Source organism: Citrus sinensis, chromosome 2 (assembly GCF_022201045.2).
Source record: "Citrus sinensis cultivar Valencia sweet orange chromosome 2, DVS_A1.0, whole genome shotgun sequence".
Lineage (NCBI taxonomy): Eukaryota > Viridiplantae > Streptophyta > Magnoliopsida > Sapindales > Rutaceae > Citrus > Citrus sinensis.
Window position 1 is genome coordinate 26,704,564 of NC_068557.1, and position 27,222 is coordinate 26,731,785.

The following is a 27,222-nucleotide window of genomic DNA, read 5'->3' on the forward strand; positions in this document are numbered from 1 at the left end:
ATCTTGCCCAATTTTTTCCTTTTTTTGTGTGTGTGATAATGTTGAATTCTTGTAACCTGTAGCTACTAGAATCTAGAAGCAAATCAGCAACAGCTTCTCAAGAAAAGAAAAGAAAAGAAAAAAAGAATGATTAAAGAAAATGGAAAAAAGAGTTAATGGCAGTTTGTTTGTTAGCTTTTAGATAGCCAAAACTAGTGAGTTTTTGTGTTTATTGAGGAAAATTAAGAATAAATTTAATCTTGTCCGTAGAATTATTTAATTAATGTATGTCAAAATCTCCCATAAAGATTAAGAAAAATTAGATTAAAAGAGGATCCAAATTCAAAATTTATATAGGAAGAAAGTTAATGTAACAGACATTTTAATATCATAATTTGGTAATGTACATAGGGTGTGTTTAGGGCAGCTGCTGCCCACCCTACATTTTAGGGAATATTCTCTTATAGCACAGTTGCCCCAAACGCATGAATAGTCAAGTGAATATTTAAAGATTGATTAATGGAGATGATACAATACCACATTGATCTCTAGCAAAGCATCGGCTTACTTGGCTTAAATAAAAACCTAGCATGATAAGTTGAATAGAAAATGTCGTTGAGAAGAGGATACTGTAGCAGAACAAATAAAGTGACTGGCACAGCTGCAAGCACAGTAGTGACCGTGGTGACCCAATTCAATCTATCATGATAAGCCAAGAAAAAGGTTGTGCTAAAAGCCACCATCATGTTTATTATAGAAATGAAGAGGGCCGAGAGTCCGATCATCAATTTCAATGGCAATGACTTGAGAAAATCAGTTTCGGCGTAACGAGAAGTTAGGATTGACAAGAACATCAGGATTGAGATGGAAGATGAAGACAATGCCATTACATCCGACATAGCAAAAACCTGAAACAAAGTCTCCCTCAGATGAATGGGGATTCCTTTGTTGTTATCGTTACCGCCTGGCACACTGAAGGCTGCCGCAAACATTATAGTGGCAATGAGTGTTGCAACAAGCATACATGATTCGGCTGTGTTCTTCATCCATAATTCTCCACTACGTAGTAAGCTTGAGTGCTCAATGCTGAATAACTCTCGAGGTGTTTTGCCTTCTGAATTTTTCATTTCTCGAAATGTTGGTTGCACAATCTTTTCGACCTCCTACCAATAACATTAACTTGCTGTATTAATTTTAAGAGAAAATTATACCATAATATATTAAGCTGGAAGTCAAACGTGGAGAGAATGTCATTTTCATAGCAAAAGAAACATACCGTAAATGTGATTACTTTGAAAACATTGGTGAAGAAACCAATTTGGAAACATATTCTTTAAATATATATATATATATATATATTAAATGTGATGTTTTCACGTTTATAAATAGATTGTCCCATATTTTGTAAATTAATTCACTTTGTTAAATTAAATGTCAAATTTATCCTTCAACAGGGTGTCTTTTCTGATACTGTTTTAACACTAGATGAAATGAGATACTAAGATTTAATTAGAGACCTTAATGGTAAAATGTGAAAATAATTTCTAAGAGGGACCAAAGTGTAGTGTAATCATGAAAGTAGTGGACTTGAAAATAATTAGCTAATTAATGTAAAATTTGTACCTTAAACCATAGTAATTCTCGATGCATTTGCAGAGCTGCACCTGAAACAATGCTGACTCGACTTGGATGTGGAGATTTGGCAGCTAGATGCAACATGTTATTCTGATCATGATCCTTGAAAGTGGCCATCAATTCTTTGGTGAAACCTATTTCGTAGATCAGATTGAATATATTGGCATGACGATGCAAAACTGCAATGTGAAATATGCTTCGGTTATTGTCATCCAATTCATGAACCAAATCAGGGTATGAGCAAATGAGCTCAGCTAAGAATTCGAAATTTCCTAGTTCGGCTGCATCGAACAATAAGTGTGAAGGCTTTCTGATGAGGTCTGTAAACTCCGAGTCGTCACGTTTTAATATTGCTTCCCAGAGAGATTTGACTAGTTGAAGAGCTTGAGTTGTGGTCATCAAGTCCGAATGGTAATTGTTGGTGAACTTCAATATTAATCCTGGCACAAAAGATTCATTAACTCTATAAGCAAGTGAAGTGATTCGGTTTGCATGAACCAACACAAATAGGGGACCACAGACGTGCTCTATTACATATAGCACACACATTTACAATTTTAACAATTAATGCTGTGCTTATTTATGTCTGATAGAGAAAATCTTTGGAGATTTTGAAGTATTGTTATTTATTCACTCATTATTTATTACTTAAATGATGCTTATTATCATAATTGATTGAAGCGTACACATAGCAAAGAGTGAACCAAAAAAGAACAATGCTTTAGGTTCATCTAAGAATTTTCCGCTACAGAAATGTTGGTACTTTATAAAATGCCAATCCAATGAGACTCTTCTCTCTATTCTCTCTATGGTCTCGGAGTGTTAAGTCTTTGGATGTTGCTATATATGTTTAAAGATAAGTTGAATATAACAGCTTTGTAATTAAGCAAAAACAAAATTAGAGAAATTTAATTAACCTGAGTGCATAAGCCTCGTCAAAAGTCCTTGATTTCTGCTGGCAAAAGCTGAAGGCTTTCGGGCCAAAACATGCAAGGCTGTCTCGTAATTCCCATCGCGAGCCACAGCTAGACCTGAATGATCTTCTAGTAGTTTCAATGCCAGATCTGAGAAATTCAGCCAAACTTTTAAGCACGGCAATTGAAGATACCGCTTCATGGGGAAGAAAATAATAATAATAATAATAATAATAAATAAATAAATAAAATTTCGGACGCTGCCTCCAATGTTATTTTTGCACGAATTTCATGTCAAAATGAATACCGTATCCATATTTCAAGCATTACAATGGAATATAAAATATTTACTTACCGTGCAAATCAGTACTGATGCAGGTAAAAAACAGGGCATTTTGGTCCTCAGGCGTCAAATTATCTTTAGCTTTAGCATCGTCGTATAAATATAACGCCATGTCTCTTTGTGCTAATACAGCAGCCATATACAGTGGTGTCATATTTTCCCCACCTCGCATTGTCAGCAAACGTTCATTCTTTTTCAACATAATTTTAGCAATGTGTATAGACCCTGCTGCCACAGCAAAACAAAAGGCAGTGTTCCCATTTCTGTCTTGCAGCGTCAGGTCTTCGGGTTTCATCAATTTCAATAACTCCTCAACGAAACCAGTTTGTCTAGCTCCTGCTGCTAAGTGAAGGAGAGTTTCATATCCCTTTGCAATGCCGGCACAAAGAATTGATCGGGGATCCTCGTTTCCTAAAAGATGTTTGGCAGTTGGCCAGTTACCTTTTAATGCAGCCTTTTGAAGAGGCACGCATATGTTCAGGTATACGTTTCTATTTTCTCCTGCTCAAATTTTAATCATATTAGTAAATGACGATTGGGTTTAACAATACAGAAATACAGCCTCTAGTATATATGGCATCCTTTATTTCTTATCAGTAATTCTATGCAGAATAATTAGACTGGTTTTATTTATTTATTTTTCCTAGAGACAACAATCACAAGGAGATTTAGCACCGAAATAACTCATTAATTTTTTCGTTACAACTTACGTATACCAGACTGCAAAGGAAATGTATATCACGGTAATAAGACTTGCGTTACGCGTCAATGTGTGTAGAAGAACTTGCTTTACAACCTAATTAAAAGCCCCCGCGATTTTGTTTTTAGACTCACCATAAGAATCTCATACTATTTTGAGTAGCAAGGTGCTCTGTAAATATGGATCATCAATAAGGATTTATGAGTGGTTTAGAATTTTACCCTCATTAGTTTATATTAGAGGAATATATTTATCATCTTAATAAATTAGTGGGAGAGAAATTCACTTTTACCTAATTATTATATAAGTTGGAGGAGGCGGAGAGGATGGTACTCACCCTTAAATTTGGGTGTACGGATATCAGTGGACTAGGAGCCCACCTCCACCTCGTGAGTGGCTTTTTTTTTTTGAATACTATTAATCATCATATTACTGCATTACACAGATATTTACAACAACTGCTATTGTAGTAGAGATATTATACTGATATTTACAATCAGATATACATAATTGGGACTTATATTATGATATTGAATTCTATGAAGTACATGCCCAAACAAATAACCCCTCACAGGAGAGGGATGTCCATACTCCACTCGCATTTCGCAAGGGAGAATGGTTTTTTTTGGAAGTATAAAGAATATTTAGCCCCCACAATGCTTTTGTGGGGGCTAGAACCGCTGCCCTCACAATGCTTGTGAGGGCAGCAGCCCACCACTTCGACCTTGGCCGAAGTGGCCGTGAGTGACTTTTGATATCATTGTATTGATATAATAATCTGCTGTCATGCAATACAATACTGTTTACTATACCCCTATGTCCACATAGTTTTAAGGTGTGATTGGAATTGAGATGTTGTATTTTAAGTTACAGCTGTTGTGAAAAAAAATTGTAACTATGAAATAAAAATTAGTAATATCTAGTAAATGTAAATTATAAATAATAATTTTGATAAAATTATTAAAGATATAATAAATTTTCTATTATACAAGTAAAAAATCATATCAACTTAACTTTCAACCTACAACAGCTAGTATTTACCAAACATTTTAATACTATAACTTTTAAGTTACAATTATCCAACCTCACTCCCAAACGTACCCTTAGATTTGCTCTTGGAGTCATCTAAAATGCGTCGTAAATTGTATTTCATAATGAGACCTACATCTTTATCCTAGTAACTTTATCTTCTTTGATTGTTAGTTTTGTTGCAACCCAGAGGGCCTAACTGATATTGTGTGCTGTCTCTAGCAGGTGCGGACTTTTGTTGTGTTCTTGTGGCTTGTGGAGCCATGGACCCACGTCCAAAAAATTAAGAGAAGAAAAGGGACCTAGTGAAATTTAATTTTTGGTTGTATAATCACTGTGTATTATTATGACCCCTCAACATCAAGTTTGTGTTTAGTTATTGTAGCTCCTATTTAACCAAAATCCAAGTTCGGCACTAGGCTGATCCCTTTTATAATTACATAATGATGTTATTGCATTGAAGTTTCGACTGGGCATGCACGGTTTTGCACATGTCGATTCTTCTTTGGTGTTAACAAACCTCGCTTGGCAAGTGAGATCAAGAAAAAGTGAAAATCATAGTCCACTATAATTCTTAACTTACAGAAGATAAAGGGAAAGATCCAGGTGGGCATATATGCTTGTAGGTAAGAGAGGGTTGAAAAAGAGAACTCACTAGAAAGTAGATGAAGTGAAGGCCACTTTGGTCGAGTAGGGTTGTAACCGTTCTCGATGTCATTCGACTCTCTAATTTGGAAGGATTGTGTTGAATTATCACTTTCTGTTTTTGCCGTTCCGATTGTATAATCACTGTGTATTTGGGAACCGGAAGTTGAATAGACATCGCTTGCTTCCATTTTTGCATAAATACCTGTCATACTTTCTCTCTCTTTCAGTAGGTAATTTTTTATTACAAAAAAAAGCAATACCAAAATCATCATGACAATATATATGCAGGCAGTATGTGATTTGCATTGATTACTGAGCTTATAAGTGTGTACTTGTGATGATGCATTAATAAAACAGTTGATAATTAATCTAATGTACATAGAAAGAAGATTTAAGATCCAAGGAGCTAGAGTAACCAAAGAAAATTTTAGTTTCATAACCAATAATCATTTAAAATTAAGTAATCGAAGATATCATATTGAAAACTCATGGCCTAGTCTGATTTTTCACGAAATGCATGCATGGATCTACATATGCTGTCTATTTCTAAAATAAAAAATAAATAAACGTACAACACGGACGTGAAAATTATGTACACTGATGATTTTCAATAGGATGTGAAATATAACCTGATAAATTAAACTCGAGCGAGAAGGAGTGATTTCTGAGATGATGATGAACTCAAAGACTTAGCAGACAAATTTCATGTGTATGATCGAACCAATATTAATAGAAAATGGAGTTTACTTAGCTTGAGTCTTGGTCATAAGGAAATAGTTTCAAAATTCATTAATTAGGTTGTCCTTTGTGCAAGACCAGTAAGTGGAATAATATTATAATTCATCCGCGGATGATGGAGTGAAAAAGGAAGCAAGTTTCAGGAAGGATTCGACAACTTTTAACGAGTAATTTATGGATGAAAGATATGTATGAGCATGTGTTATTAGAAGAATATATAGGTACTATTGCTCTGATACTATATACATATGTTATGGGTGTCATTGTCATCGTCGGCTCTTCATTGTGAATTGATGGGTTCAAATGAACGAGAAATTCCATAATACATAGGAGATACTATGTGTCCATGTCATCCGTACAACAAATAAATGATGTTATGATACACATACTTTTATTTTGAGAGATCACCATGCAAAAGACGGTTACATTAAATTTAATTATACATGTCATGTGTGCATTAATTGGTTGTACTACTTCTAATGTATTGTAGAATTTATGCAAATGTATACCAAATGGAATCAAATGATGCACACAAATTAATTATACAAAATTGGAATTGATACCCTTATTGAACTAATCAAAAACATTAATAAAAACATGATTTTTATGATTAAATATATATATATTATAATTTTTTTATTTAATAGTATTAGACATTGCAAATCTTTTACTAAAAAAATTATCCCAAATAATATGACTTTATCAATTGGTTGGTGAGATAATAAAATTAATTTATTTAAATATTATAAAAAATGAGTAATGATACAGCCACAAACTCTTGTACAAACTTATTTTGTATAAACTGACGTGGCATGATAAGATTGGTTGAATTAAATATCACTTGACCCACATAATTTGTTTTTATTAATTTATATTTTCATTCAACCAATGAATTAATGCCACGTTAGTTTGTACAAAATAAATTTATACAAGAATTTGTAATTGTATCATTACTCATAAAAAATTATCAGTCACTCAATCACTGACATATTATTTGATACTAAATTAAGAATAAAAAAATCTGGGCTTTTATTTCATCGGATACTATTTGGCGAGTAGTATAAATTTTAACTTTCCAAATTGAAATCCACATGTACAGCTGGGAAGAATGCTTAGTGTGGAAATTTTAGCGTTGAGGTGGGGCTTTTTAGTAAGATTTTAAGTCAACACCTTTTTACCAACTTTAGCGTTTGTGGTGGGGCTTTTTCGTGTGTCTTTTTCCTTAATCCGCATAAGAGGACAGAGGCGGCGGCTATCTTTTTTATTTTTGAATTTTATTATACATATATTATTATTGATATTATTTCAGACATTATCATTATAATATTTATAATAATAATTATGATATTTATAATAGTACTAAATAACTATTATTATGATATTTATAATAGTACTAAATAACTAGGATCACTGTCATACATTAACATGCTCCATTCAATTAGTTGATAATTGAGAAAGAACTAAAATTAATTTTCATAATGCTCTTATGGAGGCTCGAACCATTACACTCAATATTGTAAGTGTAATGCTTCTCCCATTGAACCAAAGACCCATTAGTTGGCGGCAGCTACTTGGAATCACTTTTAAAATACCTTGCACCAACTTTACATTTATGAGAAGGGAGCCTCTAAGTTATAATGAGTGTAACTTACACCTCTCATGTGAACTACACAAAATTATAAGACCCACAATTTATGTGGTTCACATGAGAGATGTAAGTTACAATAATTATAACTTAGCATTTGTCTTATGAGAAATTGTCGTTAACCTTATTGTTCTGGCTTAATTTGCACGTACGCAGTTAAATCTTTTTGGTGGGATGAAATTTTCGGCTGGTTAATTGACAAAATTTATAATCAAATCGATATGCTGTTAATCAGTATAGAGAAATCTCAACAATATTCATTTTGGCTAGACTATCTCGAGCTATCGTTGAGCATTTTGTGCAAACCGGAGAACTCTCCAGGACGGGCCAGAATATTGGAAGACGACATGGGCACGGCTGTGGCAGGTGACACAATTAATTAATTAATTACTCCACTAAATAGGGTTGGAGGAAAAATATCAAAGCTACCAATTGGTGGGGGTAACATAGCAACGACAAAAAGTGTAATTAAACCCAAAGTAACACCGCAGTCGATAAATGACAACCTAAAAATCTTTTCACTTATAGTCCGTTTGAGAATGTGGTGAGGTAGTTGGGCTGTCAAAACCCAACTATTAAGGTGTTTGGTAATACTTGTAGTTGGACTTTAACAGCATAACAAGTTTTTTTTCATAACTTCTACTCTACAGCTGTAGCTTTTACTTTACAGCAGCTGCAGCTTAAAAGTTATAATACCTCACTCCCAAACACACCCTTAATTAAAGTACTACTAAACCGACACGAACTGTTAGAAAAATTCATTAGGAATTTGGAATGCAAGTTTCGGAATATCCTTCATCAGTCACTACCACATCTTTCGCCTGCTTTCTCAGCACTTTCGCATTCTTTTTTCCACTGAATACCTTATCACTCATTTCTCATCTTTCTTTCACTTTTTGACTACTTACAGTAAAACATCATTGACTTGACGCCAGCGGCCAGACACCACCTGTTGCTATTCAGGGGAAGTGGCCTGTGTCTGTGAAGGAGGCCCATGCCGAGAGTAATTTCGTCTATTATCCTGTCACAATAGACTCTACGTTCCGGTGTGGTCCGCATATATACGGACGAGACAGGTCCAGCTATCTTGTCCGGACGAGATCAAAGTATTTTCACTATGAATCAAGGGTTACAGAATCAAAATTTGGTTCTACGGAATAGGGAGAAAAAAAAAACATAATAAACTTTAGGAAGTCAAAATAATAAATATATAAACTTAAAAGATTCACACATAAAATTTTTAAAGAAATAGGTTAAATTTCAACGAAGACCTTTATCTTTCATTGATTTTTGTCCGGTCTCGGGTTGTGGCCGCCCAAGCCCCAACGTAGGTCTCACTGGTACATACAAACAATATCTGGATTTGATTTTTCTCAGAAACAATGCGTCAATCTTCAACACTGTGTTGGAAGCTTCCACTTTCTAACTGTTTTTTTTTTTTAAGAAAAGGTTTTAATTTCAATTGTTAGACTTCAAGTCCGTAGCGCTATAGATTTGCGTAGTAGCAAATCCCGTCACGCATGAAGTGTGCATTATTTATATAAAATAAAACATGGGGGAATGCGCGGATGAAATTGATTTTCATGTACGTGTGGGCCTAGACAGTCATGCCTGTGTGGATTTTGTAAGCAAAAGATATGATAGTGGGGCTGGCTGGCTGGCTGGCAGAGTAAGTTCGTGGAAGACGGCGAATCCTGCTTTCAAATTATGAGCAAAATGCCGTCTTGCTTAATCGCTCGAGACTTGACTTTGACAGTTCTCCCTTAAATCATTATTGTACATATATATTACTTCAAAATCTAAGCCTCTCCGTCAGCTTCTACGCAAATTCAAAGTGCCTTTTTAGGCAGGTACCTTCTTTTTTCTTTCACCGTCTTTGTTGTTGGGTTCGTGAAATGTTGTTCATTTTGCTTTCATATTTCAGTTCAGACAATTTTTTTAAGGTGCTTGGTTGAGTGCTAGTTTGGACAGTTCCAGCTATTCATCTAATTGAACTGCTGAGATCAAGCAAGGGTAAAATTCAAAACCACCCAGCTGAACAATGTTGAGGATTTAATACTAATGCATTGTAGACACATATTTTTGCTATTTTTTATGGTATTGAGGTACAAACGTAGATGCCTGGTGCTCTTATGTTATATTCTAGAGAAAATGCATCTAAAAGTGACCGATTGTTGCCAAAAAACCCTATTGTTGGCAAGCTTCTACGTTTATTGTGTATTTAGTTGTCTTGCTTTTGTTTTTTGCAGTTCTTCCATTGGTCGAAGAGTATGATACTAAGCAATGGCCTTTCTGTACAATCACGATATGGCAATGGCCTTTCTATAGATACATGTTTTCCTGAGATCAAATCTGTTACAAATTCGTCTTGCAAATCTTTTGGGGAGGATGATGTAAGCACAGGTGTATGCTCTGATGATGACATAAGCCTGAAAGATGCTTTTGGCCCTGGCTTCTTTTATCATGCCAATTATGGACCTTCGTCCAACGGTGCATCTGGCAATCAGAACTCTCATCTTCAGCCACCGCAAGCCATTTCAAGCTCAATAGATTTCTTCGAAGCTAGAGGGCCCGATGCCCATGTGGTTTTAGATCCATCAATATGGCCTATGTATGCTTCAAGCGATCAGGTCCCCTCCACTTCTGCAGAACTAAGTAGAGCAGCGGCAGATGAATCGTCAGGTTTTGCACAGCCAGCAGTGTCTCTCTCTCAGCCAGGAGCAGTTTCCGGTATGTTGTGTATTTCACCGATACTTGTCCTCTGCTAACTATAAAATTTCTTTGATTTCTATGTAAATTACATGAAGGATAATGATTGTAGCATGCTAGTGAAGTCACAAGCAAAAGCATATGATTATATTAGTTGTTAAGTAAGAGAGTGAAAATAATATTATCTAGGCGTCTTTTAGCATTAACTAGGGAAGTAGGGTTCGGATTTTCTTGGTGTTTTAAAAGTATATGCAGTTTATCTCTTCCATGCTTAGAAAGAATGATTTTATGTAAAGTAGCATTTCCAAAATGACCTGCTGCATGAATATATCATATATGCATGTAGGTCTATATATATGTACATTGCTTTTTTTTTTTTCTCCAGTTGTGGAACCTAATTCTCGTCTCTGTACAGTTGAATGAATTAATCCCTTGATTTAGACTTTGTTTCTCTGCTAATTCACTTTGATTCCATTAATTAAAAGACATTGACAATACAAAAGCTGAAGATATTTTCCACCTTAAAATGAGGGTTAAACTGTCTCACAAAGAATTCAACTACTATTATTTACCTAAAAAATTGCGACTTTCAATTCCCTGTTGTACTTGTTCCGTTCCCTCCTGCATTTTTCTGAAATAGGGGATAAAATTTTGTTCCATATTGGCACTCATGCTGTTGCTAAAATGTTTGAAAGGTGGGGTCGAAAGGAATTGCTTTACTTCTTATGCTCCTTTACATCTGGCGGCACTTAAAGGTGATTGGGACTTTGCAAGAAATTTTTTTAATTTGAATCCTGAAGCAGTGTGTGTTAGAATCAGTAGAAATCAGGATACTGCTCTTCATATTGCTGCTGGGGCCAGACGCACATTATTTGTGCAGGAGCTTGTAAATTTAATGACACCTGAAGACCTGGCACTGCGGAACAAGGTTGGGAACACAGCTCTTTGTTTTGCTGCTGTATCTGGTGTCACAAAGATAGCAGAGGTAATGGTTAATAAGAACAAAGAGTTGCCATCAATTCGAGGCAATAAAGGAGCAACACCATTGTGCATGGCTGCCCTGTTAGGCCACAAGGAAATGATCTGGTATCTTTATTCTGTGACCAAGGAAGAGGATTTAAAAGAAGAAGATCGCATTGAGCTTCTTGTTGCCGTCATTGATGCTGGTCTTTATGGTTAGAGAGCATTTTCCTTCGCAATAATTTTTCTAGTTTTATAAAACTTCATTTACTATCCACATGTCTTCTTGAAGTACACAATTGAATACTGTCTTGTTATATTGTTAGATGTGGCATTGGACTTGATTCAGCATCATCCCCAATTAGCTATGGCTCGAGATGGAAATGGAGAGACTGCTCTTCATGTATTGGCACGGAAACCTTCAGCTTTTGCAAGTGGAAGTCAGCTAGGATTTTGGCGCAGGTGCATTTACTCAGGTTAGTAACTCTATTCTTGGCCATAACTCATAGTTGCAATAGTGGCAGATTCTGCCTTACATGATTCATATATTTGCAGTTACTCATGTAATTAGCTATTTCATATGATACAATTATATGAAGTAACCTGTATATGCTACAGAAATGGTCCAGTCTCACCTTCAGCATTTCATTGATATCATAAATTAACAATACAATTTACACACCAATGCGTATGGCATGGTTGACATGGACCATGTGAATTTCGTATTAGTCAGTGCAAGTGTTATACCTTTCTTGCTATCGGACTTCCAAATGTTTGTCCAAGAATCTGGAAAAAGTCGGTCATTAATAATGACATTCTCATAGAAATACTCAGCTATTTGACTGACAAGTAGTTTATTTTCAGTACTGTGGCACTGATTATAGAAATCTCTTAATTCAATAGATGTGCGTCATAAAAAATATTAGAAGCAACTAAAACAACAAATCTTGCATTGTTCTTCTCATCCTCATTATGCTTTTGTTATTTTGGAATTGAATATGGTATCCTGTATATCTGCTTTTAATTGATTATGTGACAATACACTTGATTACTACACTTGTTTTGTGCCCTGGTCATTGTTTGGAGGCTCTGCTTCAGGCATCATTTGCATATGAATACAATATTGGAATTTAATATTCTATAGCTTCTCATTTTTTTTCTGCCATTACCTTGTCAAGTAATTTTATCATTTTTTAGTATAGGTAGGAGAATATTAGTTAGAAATGCAGGGATTTTTCTGATTGCGCTACCTGTCATATTCAGTACCAGGTATGAGGGCAATACTTGACCCAAAGTTGATGCATCTACAAGCGCTTGAACTGGTGAAGCGACTTTGGGAACAGGTGCTGTTATTAGATGACTCAAAAATTGGAGAATTACTAAGGAAACCTTCTCGACTACTGTTTACTGCTGTGGAGTTGGGGAATGTTGAGTTCTTAATGGTGCTGATTCAGATGTATCCTAATCTTATTTGGAAAGTTGATGATCATAGTCGAAGCATGTTTCATATAGCGGTAGTGCATCGTCAGGAGAAGATTTTCAATCTTATATATGAACTCGGTGCTCATAAAGACTTGATAGCATCTTACAAAGATGAAAACAATAATAACATGTTGCATCTGGCTGGAAAGCTTGCTCCTCCAGATCGACTCAAAATTGACTCTGGTGCAGCTCTGCAGCTTCGACGGGAGTTGCATTGGTTCAAGGTAATGATTACTTCTCAAATACAAAGCTTGCTCTTCATTGGTTTTGATTGTTCCACTAGCGTTTTGCATATGAAGGTGAAACAATGGGATCCCAAAAACACTAGTGCATGAATCCACCACTTTCATCATAGTAAATCAATAATTTGCATTCAGAAAACATTTGTATTCCAGGTTTGAATCCTAATACAATTACACCTGACAAATGTAGGAAATTGAAAAAGTTGTCCAACCCTCTTACCGAGAAGCCAAAAATTCAGAGGGGAGAACACCTCATATCCTGTTCTCGGAGGAGCACAGAAGACTAGTTCGAGAAGGAGAAAAATGGATGAAAGACACTGCTTCCTCATGCATGGTTGTCGCAACACTTATTGCTACTGTGATGTTTGCTGCAGCCTTCACTGTTCCTGGTGGCAATGATGATTCTACCGGCAGACCAATTTTTCTGCATTACAAATCATTTATGGTTTTTGCCGTATCAGATGCACTAGCTCTATTCTGCTCAGCCACTTCAATATTGATGTTCCTATCCATCATCACCTCGCGATATGCAGAAGAAGATTTTGTTCATTCGTTGCCGAACAGATTGATCATAGGGCTTGCAACTCTTTTCATCTCTATCGCCACCATGATGGCAGCATTTGCAGCAACACTTTTCATTGTTCTTGGTGATGACTTTGTATGGATAGCTATTCCAATTGCAACCGGTGCTTGTGTACCAGTCAGCTTGTTTGCTCTGCTACAGTTTCCCTTACTTTCTGATATGATTAGCCATTTATATAAATATAGTATTTTCACTCGTCGAAGTAATCATTTGTTGTACTAGCGCATTGCAAAGCAATGAATCTTGAATACAGGTACTATTAGGCTCGAACTAGCATACACATTTGTTATGTATTTATCATGTCCTAGTATATTCCGTTGTAATTAGTTCTGCTCTTCAGAATAAGTCATGAAAGAATGGATTCCTTTTAGCAATTACGTTTTTATTGATTCCTTTTAGCAGTTTCAATTAAGAAAATAATAATAAAAATGACGATGATGGTGCCCTGAGTGCTTTCAACAAAAGTAACTGGTCTTTAACTCCTGCTAGCTATGATATCTCACTGAACTATCTCAAGTGAAACCAGATTTCCCCAGGTATTTACAAATTAAGTGATGTTCATCATACTGTTCTAGAGTGCCTTACAGTGATTTGCCTTGCAGGTAAAATGTTTTTGCAGATAAATCAATGGACAGATATTTGAGAGCTTCATCATCAGTTTCACGAAGGATAACTCTATGAATTTCATTTATTAGAGAAAAAGTTCAAATATTTAAGGACCTAAATTCTATAGCCCCAATGGTTCGATGAAACCCATTGGCGGGAAAGAAAAATGCAAGTAACTTACCCTTCAGAGTTAGCAATCAAGCAAAGACTTTATTCAGTATTTGGGAAAAATGCTCGATTACGCCGTTTGTGCAGGCGTTCGGTAACTCGAACGAGTCGAATTGCTTTTGGCGGGAAAATCTTGCTCCTTGGTTGAATGAAAAAATGGCGAAGAAGATCAAGAGAAAAAGAAAGAACGTTGCTTGCTGCCCACCCAAATGTTGCGTTTTGGGATCGACTTCATTTTTTGAAGCTTGTGTTCATTTTTACTCCTTATTTGCGAACTGAAAATTAAAGCCTCGAGATTGCGCCTAGTTGGTTCGCCTCGCGATATATTTATATTTTGATTCCTCATTTATTATTTTTTATATAAAATTTATGGGTTTTTTTAAGAAATATAAAATTGATGGTGGATTGTTGATGAAAATAATAATAATAATAATAATAATAATAATAATAATACAATCACTATGACTGATTCTTTTAAAATACAATTAACTAACTAGATTAAAAGAAAATCCATAACAAAATTTTATATTTATCACTCATCTATTATAAATTAAGGGAAATTATTATTGCACTACCTTTATTTTGTTTTATATTCATCCAACCACTACAAAATTTTAACATGTACTTTACACCACCTTTCTTTTCACATTTGTATTAACTAGCCACTTTTGTATTAACACTATTAAATAATTTTAATAAAATGATAATTTTATCCCCAAATAAATTGAAAGACTATTTTATCTTATAAAAACTTTTAAAATTAAAAATTATAATCATAAAAATATCCCTAAATTTAATAAAAAATAAATCCCAAATAGAGGTGCTCAACTGATTTTTACTAAATTTAGATTTTACAAAATTTTAATAATTATTTTTTTATTAAAAAATATAATTTTACAAAATTTTAATAAAAATAAATGAATTTATTTTATTAAAAAATTATAATTTTGTAAAATTTTATTAAATAACTGAATTTATTTCTTAAAAGAATAAATCCTAAAATTTTAATAATTTAGGGGATTTTTATTAAATCCCAAAAGTTTGCAATTATTTTTATAATTATAATTTTATATTAAAAAAAATTCTAATTTTGGGATTTATTTTTATTAAAATTTAGGGATATTTTTATCATTATATATATATTTTTAAAGTTTTTATAAAATAAAATGGTCTTTTAATTTATTTGGGGGTAAAATTGTCATTTTATGAAAATGATTTAATAGTGTTAATGCAAAAGTGTCTAGTTGATATAAATGTGAAAAGAAATGTGGTGCAAAGTACATGTTAAAATTTTGTAGTAATTAGATGAACATAAGACAAAATAAAAGTGGTGTAATGATAATTTTTCATAAATTAATAACATTCTGTCATGTAACTTTGGTTAACGTAATCCAAATAAAAGATTATAATAGTCTGTCATGGTATTTTGGTTAGAAACTAAACTTAAGAATGTAATCCAGAGAAAAGAGAGGAAAAAAGAAGAAAAAAAAACTTAAGGACGAAATTAATTCCGAAGGATTTAAGTTTTTTAAATCAACATCACAAACTCTTATATGTAAACTGATAAGTTAAGTTAGGATTATTTGTTGAATGTCTATAAAGTGAACTTTTATGATTTTTATATAAATAAGAAAAGGATTTTTTTTACATCAGTTTATTGAGTCGAATTTGTTGTGTGTTCTTCCGTTGCTATCCGGACAGTATAGTATTTATATTGAGTTATTTTAGATCATTTTTTAGTTATAGCCTCTACTATATCTAAAATATGATTTCCGGATTCAGCATGCGTTGAAAAATTATAACCAAACAGTGGATGCCTTAATTAAGTTTGTAGTGTTATGTTGCATGGGTGGAAGAGTTTCCTCAGCCTTTACCATGTTTCTTTGAAATTTATGTTCTGATATAATGATAAGTTTATATTTTAAAAAAAAAAAATCTAGTAAGATAGTGTATTGATAACAAAATTTTACGTTTATAATACCACTAATATAAATTAATAATATTTTGTCATGTTACTTTTGTTAGAAACTAAACTTAAGAACATAATTCAAAAAAAAAAAATTAACAACGAAATCAAATTTCTAAGTATTTGACTTATTTAAATCCACATCTCAAACCCCAGTATCTAAACTGATAAGCTAAGTTAGATTCCGCCAAATCTTTTGAACTAAAACAAACTTGAGTTTGAGTTTGACAGAAGCAACTATTCAATTGGTATAGATTCCCGTTTTACAACCATACTACTCACTTACCGGTAACAATGAAATATATACATGTGTAGTGTAGGATCAGGTTACGGTACAACTGTGGTACCGTACTACAGTTACATCCAGCCGTTGGATGTGCTTAGATTGGTGGGGTCTACTGACATCCAACGGTTGGATACAACTGTGGCACGGTACTACAGTTGCAACACAGGTTTCCTCTTGTAGTGTATATACCACTTTTCCAATAACTTAATTACAATTAAATTATTTCCTTTTATATGTTAAATAATCACCTAATTTCATTTGCATATAACTATCTACATTATTGAAACAATTCAATCCTAATTCTATTGTTAAAAAATTTGCAATTAGAATTTATTTATATTTATATTCTATTTTCTTTTTCTTTTTTTTTTTAGATACCCTAATATCAAATTATCAACAACAATATTTTCTAATTTCTTAATCATATATGATAATTACATTCTTCACCAGCGTTTAAACATCCTTGTCACCGTCAAATCAGCCAATAATTAACTAAAGGACACACAATTCACCCCAAGAGCTAAATTGAAATTTATCAAATTCACAAGCTTTCAGAAGATTAAGTCTATAATAGAAATTTCCTTAACACAAAAAAATATCCCAAGCATCCAAAGCCCCACAGCACCAGGCTCCAGCTGAGCTCACTTCCGGCTCAGGGCTTCGGCTCACCAAAACATGAACAGAAAACCCAAACCCATTTCCCCACCCATGTCCCCGCCTCCCCTTCCTTCAATTCCCAATTCCCAGTCTCACAAAACCCTAACCCCAATTTCCCTTATGGCGCGAAAATCTTCTCTCCTCAAACAAACGCTAATTGTCCTAGCCCTCTTTATCCTCGCCGTCTACGCTTTCGTCAACACTTTCTTCTCTCCCCCAGTCGCCGCCGACGCCGACCCCGCGTTTAACAAACTGAGCCAGCAGAACTCAAACATTGAATTCAAATCTTCCAAAGTCAAAGTTTACATGTACAATCTCCCCAGAAAGTTCACTTACGGCATCATCGAACAGCACTCGATGGCGCGTGGCGGTTTGGTTGGCCCGGTTGCTGACGTGTCAATGCTGAAGTACCCGGGCCACCAGCACATGGGGGAGTGGTACGTGTTCTCGGATCTGAGCGGACCCGAATCCGAGCGGGTCGGATCCCCCGTCGTGAAGGTCACTGACCCAGGCGAGGCGGATCTCTTCTTCGTCCCGGTTTTCTCGTCGCTGAGTTTAGTAGTGAACGTTGGCGGGCCTGCCGCGGCGCATCGGTACAGCGATGAGGAAATGCAGGAGGAGCTCGTGGAGTGGCTGGAGCAGCAGGAGTATTGGAGGAGGAATAACGGAAGGGATCACGTGATTATAGCGGGTGATCCGAATGCGATGTTGCGGGTCATGGATCGGATCAAGAATGCTGTTTTGCTGGTTTCGGATTTCGGGAGATTAAGGGTTGATCAGGGGTCCTTGGTTAAGGATGTGGTGATTCCGTACTCACATAGGATTAATACGTACACGGGTGATCCCAGGGTTGATAATCGGAACACTTTGTTGTTCTTCATGGGCAATCGTTATCGAAAAGAGGTAATTTGTTATCATTTGTTTGTTTCCTTTCAATTTTGTTTGTGCATTCATTCTTGTAAGGTTTAGTTGAAGGCCTGTATTTTTAGTTTTGGATAGCATTTAATTGGTTGTATGGACACTATTGTGTACGAATAGTCTAGCATACTTCTTCTGATAATCTACCGTCTATTTAAATAAAGAAACTTGTGGACGTTAGGTGATAATCTACCTTCTATTTAGTTGCTTAGTGGGGAGCTCGCTTCTTTGTTATGATTTGTTCTGTTTTGAGTATCCAGCAGCATACAAAATTCACATTTTTTTCCTCCAGACTTGTTGAAATAAGTTCATGGTTTATATCCTTTTGGTTGTCATAGAGCCTCTATTTCTTCTTTCGTTTCTGAATGCAACCACCACATTTAAGAGTTTTTATGTTTGCTGCAAGAACTGTATTCTCTGGACTCGGATTTGTGGTTATGGCTTGTGTCCCGGATCTGATGATTTTTATCTTTTTCTGGGGCTTACTTTCTCTTTGTGCTTTTAGGGAGGCAAAATTCGTGATTTGCTTTTCAACATTCTTGAAACTGAAGAGGATGTTGTAATAAAACATGGAACACAATCCAGAGAGAGTAGACGTGCAGCCACACAAGGGATGCATACATCAAAATTCTGTTTGAATCCTGCTGGTGATACACCATCAGCTTGCCGACTCTTTGATGCTATAGTTAGCCTGTGTGTGCCTGTGATAGTAAGTGATAGTATTGAGTTGCCATTCGAAGATGTTATAGACTATAGAAAGATTGCAGTCTTTGTAGAGACCTCTGCTGCTACCAAGCCTGGCTTTTTAATTTCAACTCTGAGAGCAGTAACTCCTGATAGGATTCTGGAGTATCAGAGAGAGCTTAAAAAGGTAAGTGTTACTTGTATGTCTTGTAATTTTAATCTTCTGATATTAAGGCTTGCTGTCTTGATATTTGCATCTTTTGCTGGTGTTGACGGTGAAATTTTGATGCTTGATTCTCCTCAACTTGAGGAGTTGTAGAGAAAATAAATGAGATGAATCCTTTGTAATATTTCTTGGCATGCTAATTAAATACTATGCCCTGTTTGTTCATATAAGTACTATATCTCAGTTACAACCTAGAAAACATGAAAAATGGTTTTAAGTCTTGTTATATAGTAAGTTTTTATTTACCTGAGAGAATCACACCCATTGACTAGGAATTATGATGTAATTAGTTTTATGGTCCATATATTCACATTCTCAAACATCAATCATGTATTTTTGGTGTCAGTCAATCAGTTTTGTTCAAGAAATGAATGGAAGTTTGAGTTTCTGGCCGTATTTCTTTTTGTGCACACTCAACCATGTCAAATGTCAGTAGATATGTGTACATAGCATCTTCTTTGCTTATTGTTATCATAGAAATAGCTTTGTGCAGTTTCTTCCTCTTGTTATAAGGGTATTTAAGTATTTAAATGTTCCCTAAATAACAATCCCCCCCCCCCCCCCCCCCACACACATCCAAAAATAATAATAATCACACTTATTTTGCTTTTGTGTTTATGTCCATATGTAATCTGCTATAAGGCAACTACAATTTTCTCTCCCATTAACATCATAATAAGTTTTATATTTGAGCATTTTGGAATTCATTTAGTTGTCGTAGTAGACTCAATACATACACTTGTTTAAAGCATCTTCATTGAAGTACTCTATTAAATTATGTGATTCAGGTGCAGAGATACTTTATATATGACCATCCAAATGGAGCAGTAAATGAAATTTGGCGTGAAGTCTCACAGAAGCTACCTCTTATTAAAATCATGATTAATCGTGACAAACGGCTCGTCAGGAGAGAGTCAAGTGAGCCAGTTTGCTCTTCTCTCTGTACAAACCAGTCTGGGCTCATTACCTCCTTGTGATCCACCTCTATATTTGATTGACAAATCAATAAGCTTATAAACTGCCCCAAATTACTCCAAATATGTGCGGGTAGAGATCGTTATGTGGGGCTGGGCAAGATTGAGGAAGAATGTGTCTGCAAGTCTACGCACTGTTTCAAAGTTGAAGGTACCCACATTTCTTCCATAGCCTTTTTTTCCCCTGTTTACCACCAGGTTAATATGCCTCAATGAAAATTTTTCTTTCACACGTAATTGATGTTGTATATTTGTTCTAATTTTATTTGTATCATCACTTTCTTATGGTATCAAGAACAGAATATGAAGCTGGAAAATGCAACTTTGTAGTTGTAATTATGATTGATTTGTACATAGCAGAGAATAAATGAAAAAACAATCGTTTTGATTCTTTAATCTGGTCTATTTTATGTCTGTTTGTTAATTTATATCTTCAAATACACTATTTAGTACAGCTGGTTTGTTGTTGCTTAATTAATCTTGCAGCCAGCTCTAACATTTGATATGGTTGCAGTTTATTCGAGGATTATATTGTAGAGACTGTAATTGGTCTCTTCACTCTGTAAATCTGGTGGTCGATCTTGAGTCTCGCATTTTATACTTGCTTTTTGATCGAGACAGCTTGTATCTTATTCAAGCTAAGTAAACAAATTAGTTTTTAGTCGAATATTTTTGGGTTCAGGGAAAGCATCAATTAGAGGAATATTTTAATTTTTTTTAGTTTAGGATAGATTTTTTTTTTAAATTAAGAATATTCGAAAGAAATGAAATAAAAGTATAATCTCGATAACTTAATATTCTATAAATTGTTAAACTTGATTAAAGAATAGTCTTTTCCGGTTCTAACTTGAGACCAAAATAGTAAACTAATGTTTCTATAAATTTATAAATAATATTTTTTTAAAAAACATTGTATTGTCTTAGAGGATTCATTTACTTTATAAATTAATAATTATCTAAATTAAAATTAAATACATTTGATATGTTTATGGAATTTTGGCAAAAAAATGTTCTCAGTTTGCTTGCTTCTTAGAATTGATATTGATTTGGATCTAATCCTTAATTTTATTGTAATACGAATTGCGAGATTCTAATTGATATTTTCTTTTGACAATAATAAACTTTTCATTTATATCATTTTGAGTGTTTTTTTATGTGAGATAGAGCTCTATATGACATCTTTAACCCAGAAAAAAATATAAAAAATTTACGATATAAAAAAAAAAAATCCTTGCAATCACCACAATATATATATATATATAATGACAAAAATATCACCATTCAACTAAATTTAAGTGAGAGAAAAGTCAAAGTTGTCCGAGAAGGAAAAACTCATAAAATGACAAAAAAAGGACGCTAGAATGATAGCTGTTGTCTCATTGAGAAGCTTCCAGCCAGCAAAGGGCAAGAAGTCCCTCTAGAGACAAAAAAGGACTTTAAGAATTGATGACCAAGGTTTTTTAATCCATCAGCTTAGTCAACTGAATAAAAGTGGAGCCACCTTTCTGCATTTTTCGGAAGGCCACGTGGCCACACTAATATACCGGAAGTCTCCGGTGACCAAGGCGTGGGCGCCGTAACTGCAACAATATGAAGCTAATACTATCAGGAAATGAGTTCTATTTATTCTGAACGCTGACCCTTCATCTATAGTTACCATACAACACAATTCAATCATATTTGTTTCATACAGAAAAATGGGATTGTTAATACGGTCTTATCAATTCTTTTCTCTGCAGTTATTGCTCTTGCATCCTCTGAGTTATGCAAAACACTGTCCCTTCATCTATACTTACCATACAACACGATTCAATCATATTTGTTTCATACAGAAAAATGGGATTGTTAATATGGTCTTATCAATTCTTTTCTCTGCAGTTATTGCTCTTGCATTCTCTGAGTTATGCAAAACACTGTCCTCGTGAGCAGAGTTCTGCATTGATCCAGTTTAAGCAACTCTTTTCCTTTGATGAAGACTCTTCTTTTGTTTGTCAACGTTCTTACCCAAAAATGATCTCCTGGAAAAAGGACACAAATTGCTGCTCATGGGATGGAGTAACATGTGATATGGCGACAGGTAATGTCATTAGCCTTGACCTTAGTTGCAGTTGGCTCCATGGCAATATCCCCACCAACACTAGTCTCTTTCACCTTCTTCATCTACAAACACTCAATCTTTCTCATAATGATTTTGATTACTCTGAGATTTCTTCTGGTTTTAGCCGTTTCCGAAATTTGACACACTTTAGTCTCTCTGACTCCAATATTAACGGTAAAATTCCATATGAAATCTCCTTCTTGAGTGAGTTAGTTTCACTGGATCTCTCTTTCATCCTCTAGTGAGTCTTGAAACCCCAGTTTTCCGAGCATTAGTTCAAAATATGACCAAATTATAAGTACTTTCTCTTGATTCTGTAGAAATGTCCACCGTAGTACTGGATTCACTGAAAAATCTATCTTCTTCTTTAACATCTCTAAGTCTCTCTGATTGTATACTGCAAGGAAACTTTCCAATAAACATTTTCCACCTGCCAAATCCACAGATGATTCGATTAAGCCAAAATCCTTCTTTGGCTGGCAAATTTCCGGCAAACAACTGGACCAGCCCCATAGAGTATTTGGATGTCTCTGAAACAAGTTTCTCAGAGTTGCCTGATTCAATCGGCAATCTGAAGTTGTTAGGAAGATTGATGCTTGGTTACAGCCAATTTGTTGGGCCTGTTCCTGCATCACTTGGTAATCTTACACAACTTACTCTTTTGCACCTCATGCACAACAATTTTAGCGGTCATATCCCATCCTCTCTTTCAAATCTTGTGCAGCTAACCTATTTAGATCTTTCAAGCAACAGTTTTTTTGGTGAAATCCCAGATATTTTCAATCTGACACAAGTTTCTTTTTTCGACCTGTCAAACAATCAACTAGCAGGTCCAATTCCTTCTCATGGAAGTAGGCTTCAAAATTTAGTCTTAATCCGTTTAAACAATAACTCCTTCAGTGGGACAATACCATCTTGGTTATTCTCTCTTCCATTATTGGAGTATGTGCGACTCAGTGATAACCAACTCTCTGGCCATATTGATGAATTTCCAAGTAAATCACTGCAAAACATCTATTTGTCCAACAATAGGTTGCAGGGGTCAATTCCGAGTTCAATCTTTGAACTTGTGAATCTGACTGATCTCCAACTTGATTCAAACAATTTCAGTGGCATTGTAGAGCCCTATATGTTTGCAAAGCTCATTAAGCTTAAATACCTCTATCTTTCACATAACAGCCTATCACTAGGCAACACATTCAAAATCGACTCTCCATTTCCAAAATTTTCCTATTTGAGTTTATCTGCTTGCAACATAAGTGCTTTCCCAAGATTCCTAAGAACTCAAGATGAGTTATCTTATCTGGACCTTTCTGAGAACAAGATCGATGGTCAGATTCCCAGCTGGATATCAGAGATTGGAAAGGATTCTTTGAGTTATGTAAATCTTTCCCACAACTTTATTACAAAGATGAAGCAGATTCCATGGAAGAATCTTGGGTATCTTGACCTTCGTTCAATTTGCTTCAAGGACCACTTCCAGTTCCTCCATCTAGCTTGAGAGTCCTTTTGATCTCGAATAATCAATTCACAGGAGAGATTATTCATTCTATCTGCGATATTATTGCCCTTGATGTTCTTGATCTTTCCAATAACAGGCTCAACGGCACCATTCCAGAGTGCATTGGAAACTTTAGCCCCTCACTTAGCGTGTTGGATCTGCGGAATAATAGACTTAATGGAAGCATTCCTGGAACATTTGCAGAATCCAATTGGTTAAGGTCTCTTAACTTGAACAACAATGAACTCGGAGGAGCGATCCCTCAATCCTTGGTCAACTGTACAAAGGTTGAAGTTTTAGATATTGGAAATATCAAGATAAACGATGCTTTCCCGTATTGGTTGGGAAATCTTCCAGAACTGCAGGTTCTTGTTCTCCGTTCCAATAAATTTCACGGTTCTGTGAGGGAGTTTGAACCCAAGGAATCGTTTCCTAAGTTGAGAATCTTAGATCTTTCGATCAACAATTTTAGTGGTTATTTGCCAGAAAGGTTTCTTGAAAATTTAAATGCCATGAGGAATGTTAGTGCAGATGAAGGCAAATTGCGGTACTTGGGTGAAGAATATTATCAGGATTCTGTAGTGGTGACACTAAAAGGAACTGAGATTGAAATGCAGAAGATTCTCACTGTTTTCACGACCATCGACTTCTCAAGCAATGGTTTTGATGGAGAGATTTCACAGGTGATTGGAAAGCTTCATTCGCTTCGACTTCTCAACCTTTCTCACAATCACTTTACAGGGCAAATTCCATCGTCGCTGGGAAATTTGGCGAAGCTTGAATCCTTAGACCTCTCTTCAAACAACGTTGCTGGAAAAATTCCAAAGCCATTGACAAGCCTTACATCTCTTTCAGTCTTAAACCTTTCCCACAACCGACTTGATGGACCTATACCTCATGGACCCCAGTTCAATACATTTCAAGAAGATTCCTATATTGGTAACCTGGGGTTGTGCGGATTTCCATTGACCAAAAAATGCGGCAATGATGAAGCACCAACAACATTCCATGAAGAAGATGAAGAAGCTGAGAGTTCAAGCAGCTGGTTTGATTGGTAATTTGCTAAGATCGGTTATGGATCAGGATTGGTGGTTGGCCTGTCTATTGGATACATGGTTTTCGCATCAGGAGAACCACTATGGTTTATGAAGATGGTTGTGACGTGGCAATCCAAGGAGGTAAGAACAAGGGGGATCAGAAGAGGCAGAGTAAGAAGAAATTAATCACTTGGTGAAATTGATTTTTTTTTTCTTAATAATCAATTGATGCTCTTAATTGTCTGTTTTTCTTTCCGTGTTGTAAGAATGAAAGCGATACAGATTTGGATCTCCTGATATGATTTTTTGTTGACCTTTCAAGAATATTGTCACAGGTGGTGTTGGTCGTATTTAATGATTAAGATTTATTTTCTATTTTTCATATTTAATAGATGTTGACTCTTTGTGCATGAATAATAAAAATTTTAAAAAATTAGTTAGCATAAAAAGTAAACTAGGCTTGGCTGAGTTAAAAGAATAAACCTTCATTCCTTCATATTAAATAAGTTTAGCTTTTTTCTTTTATATATATATTTCTTCATTTATTCATATAACAAGTTTAGCAAAATGTTTTTAAGCTTGACTTAAGTGGCTTTCAAAATAATTTTTTTTTTTAAAAAAAGAGATTTAATTTGAGAATTATTTGAATAAAAATCGAAGATTTAAAATTTATAAAACGAGAGACTAAATTAAACGAGTGCTCAGATAGAGTCACATTACAGGCCCTGCTAGCTCAAAATTTATCTACAGCTACGCCTCTTTGGACATTTTGAGAATCATAAACCTCTGCAAACAACCGTCAGTAGCCTCCCTTGAGGTTCTATGAAATTTTTCTTCCAAAATAAACAGGTCTGCCTGTTCTTAACAAGTATCCTTTCAAACCATTCAACTTGAAGAAAAGGACAATGAAACTAGAGAAAGCCAATGAGATTAAAACATCAAGATCTAACAGAAAAAAAAAATTAAATAAAAAAACAAGTTTCTCTTCAACAAAAGAATAGAAAATGGATCAATATAGGGTATCATCCTTGCCACTTCAAACCAGTGAGATGAAAAATATGTATTGAAAGCTGCCCAATTTGTAGAAACAAAAACTTGCTGGAGAAATGGCTTCCATGATTCGAGTACGGTGCCAATCTAGAGAAAATGCAATCATAAAGATAAATGGATTCACTGCATTTTTTTAATTCCCACGTAGGGTATTTTTCACAAACTATTTGTATAAATCTGTACTAGAGGGATAATGTGTTGTAGAAAAGATAATAATTATTTCTGTTCTGTATCATGCATCTGGTATATAGTCAGGTGCTTTAATACGAAGTGATGACAAAAACCCTACAAAGATTGCTATAAATTAATTAATTTATTAATCCCCCTTCTAAGTTCATATGATATACAAACCTTGAATCATTAGACTTGTCTTCCAACAACCTTATAGGAAAATTTCCTTTGCAATTAATAAATCTAACATCTCTTTCGTTCTTAAACATGTAGAAGATACCATATGTCATGACTCAATCCTACAACTCATATCACCGCATCTTGTCAATTAAGGTGCGGATCCACTTATAAACTCAGTATCTCTCATGTGCTTTGTTGATGTGGGATTTACCTAAGGTATTACAAATAAGACAATAGATCAACTAGAAGAAGATGATGACACTTCAAGTTGGTTTGATTAGAATGTTGCCACGATGGCTTATGCATCTGGATTGGTGATTGACCTATCTATTAGATACATATTTTTGTGTCAAGTAGACTGCTATGGTTTGTGAATATGTTTGAGAGGAATTAATCCAACTGTCCAAGAAGGTGAGATTCAGAAAAGGCAATGGAAGAAGAAATTAATCCGAAAGTGCAAGTGATGATCTTTTGTAACGAGTTTGTCCTTTTGGAATGGCACGGATTAGTGTAATTAATATTTATTGCTTATTTGATATAGTTTATCTAATGCTCATAAGTACTTATTTAATTTCATAAGCTCTTATTATAAATTTTATTGTTGTTTGGTTGTTTTTTGATGTGTTTTTAGAGCTTAAATAAACAATTTTGCTTCTAATAGCTAAAACTCAATTTTTGGGCTCCCATTTGGGAGTAGAGATTAAAAAGTTTTTTTAAATGTTAAAATATATAATATATCCTCTACTTATTTGACAATCTTATTTTATTCTTTTTATAACATAATTTAAAAAAACTTACCTAATAAAATAATTTTATAAATTTTTAATAAAATCTCTTATTGACAACCAAATAAGTAAATTTTTTTAGGTAAAAATTTTATTTGTAAAAGCTCTAATCTCTAATTAAATAAGGTTTACTTGAAAATGTGTACCAAACGGAACCTTATGTTAAAATAAATAGTTCTGTTGCGTTAGTACAAATATCAAATTAGCGAGCACTAAGTATAGAAATGTAAGGAGTGGAACTATTTGCTCCCCTCTAAAAACACATCATTAAAAGTACTTGTAAATTGCACTACTTTTAGTAACATCCG

The 27,222-nt window shown here is 34.7% G+C and overlaps 4 protein-coding genes across 9 annotated transcripts; 3 read left to right on the top strand and 1 right to left on the bottom strand.

Moving 5' to 3' along the window:
* Positions 1-527: 527 nt before the first annotated feature.
* LOC107175586 (ankyrin repeat-containing protein NPR4-like) lies at positions 528-5,436 on the bottom strand. Its single transcript, XM_015527141.2, has 5 exons — positions 5,256-5,436; positions 2,884-3,372; positions 2,532-2,678; positions 1,603-2,054; positions 528-1,142 (listed from the first exon to the last, which is right to left on the bottom strand). Exons 1-5 carry the CDS (start codon positions 5,434-5,436, stop codon positions 528-530), a joined length of 1,884 nt encoding a protein of 627 aa, XP_015382627.2.
* A 3,778-nt stretch (positions 5,437-9,214) lies between these two features.
* On the top strand, positions 9,215-13,981 carry LOC102613227 (ankyrin repeat-containing protein NPR4-like). 6 transcript variants are annotated; one of them, XM_052435218.1, is made up of 7 exons: positions 9,215-9,481; positions 9,556-9,644; positions 9,881-10,361; positions 11,036-11,515; positions 11,627-11,776; positions 12,564-13,006; positions 13,215-13,981. In XM_052435218.1, exons 3-7 carry the CDS (start codon positions 9,902-9,904, stop codon positions 13,827-13,829), a joined length of 2,148 nt encoding a protein of 715 aa, XP_052291178.1. In that variant the 5' UTR covers positions 9,215-9,481; positions 9,556-9,644; positions 9,881-9,901; the 3' UTR covers positions 13,830-13,981. The 6 variants fall into 6 exon arrangements, with proteins under 6 accessions (XP_052291178.1, XP_052291177.1, XP_006468494.2 ...); XM_052435217.1 differs by having other exon boundaries at positions 9,215-9,477; XM_006468431.4 differs by lacking the exon at positions 9,556-9,644.
* Positions 13,982-17,199: 3,218 nt separating this feature from the next.
* LOC102612925 (probable arabinosyltransferase ARAD1) lies at positions 17,200-20,488 on the top strand. The gene is made up of 3 exons (XM_006468430.4): positions 17,200-18,193; positions 18,714-19,079; positions 19,907-20,488. The coding sequence occupies exons 1-3, from the start codon at positions 17,309-17,311 to the stop codon at positions 20,093-20,095; spliced, it is 1,440 nt and encodes a 479-aa protein (XP_006468493.2). The 5' UTR covers positions 17,200-17,308; the 3' UTR covers positions 20,096-20,488.
* A 2,024-nt stretch (positions 20,489-22,512) lies between these two features.
* Positions 22,513-25,083, top strand: LOC107175585 (receptor-like protein 34). The gene is made up of 4 exons (XM_052434984.1): positions 22,513-23,630; positions 23,789-24,736; positions 24,820-24,899; positions 25,064-25,083. The coding sequence occupies exons 1-4, from the start codon at positions 22,513-22,515 to the stop codon at positions 25,081-25,083; spliced, it is 2,166 nt and encodes a 721-aa protein (XP_052290944.1).
* The last annotated feature ends 2,139 nt before the right edge of the window (positions 25,084-27,222 follow it).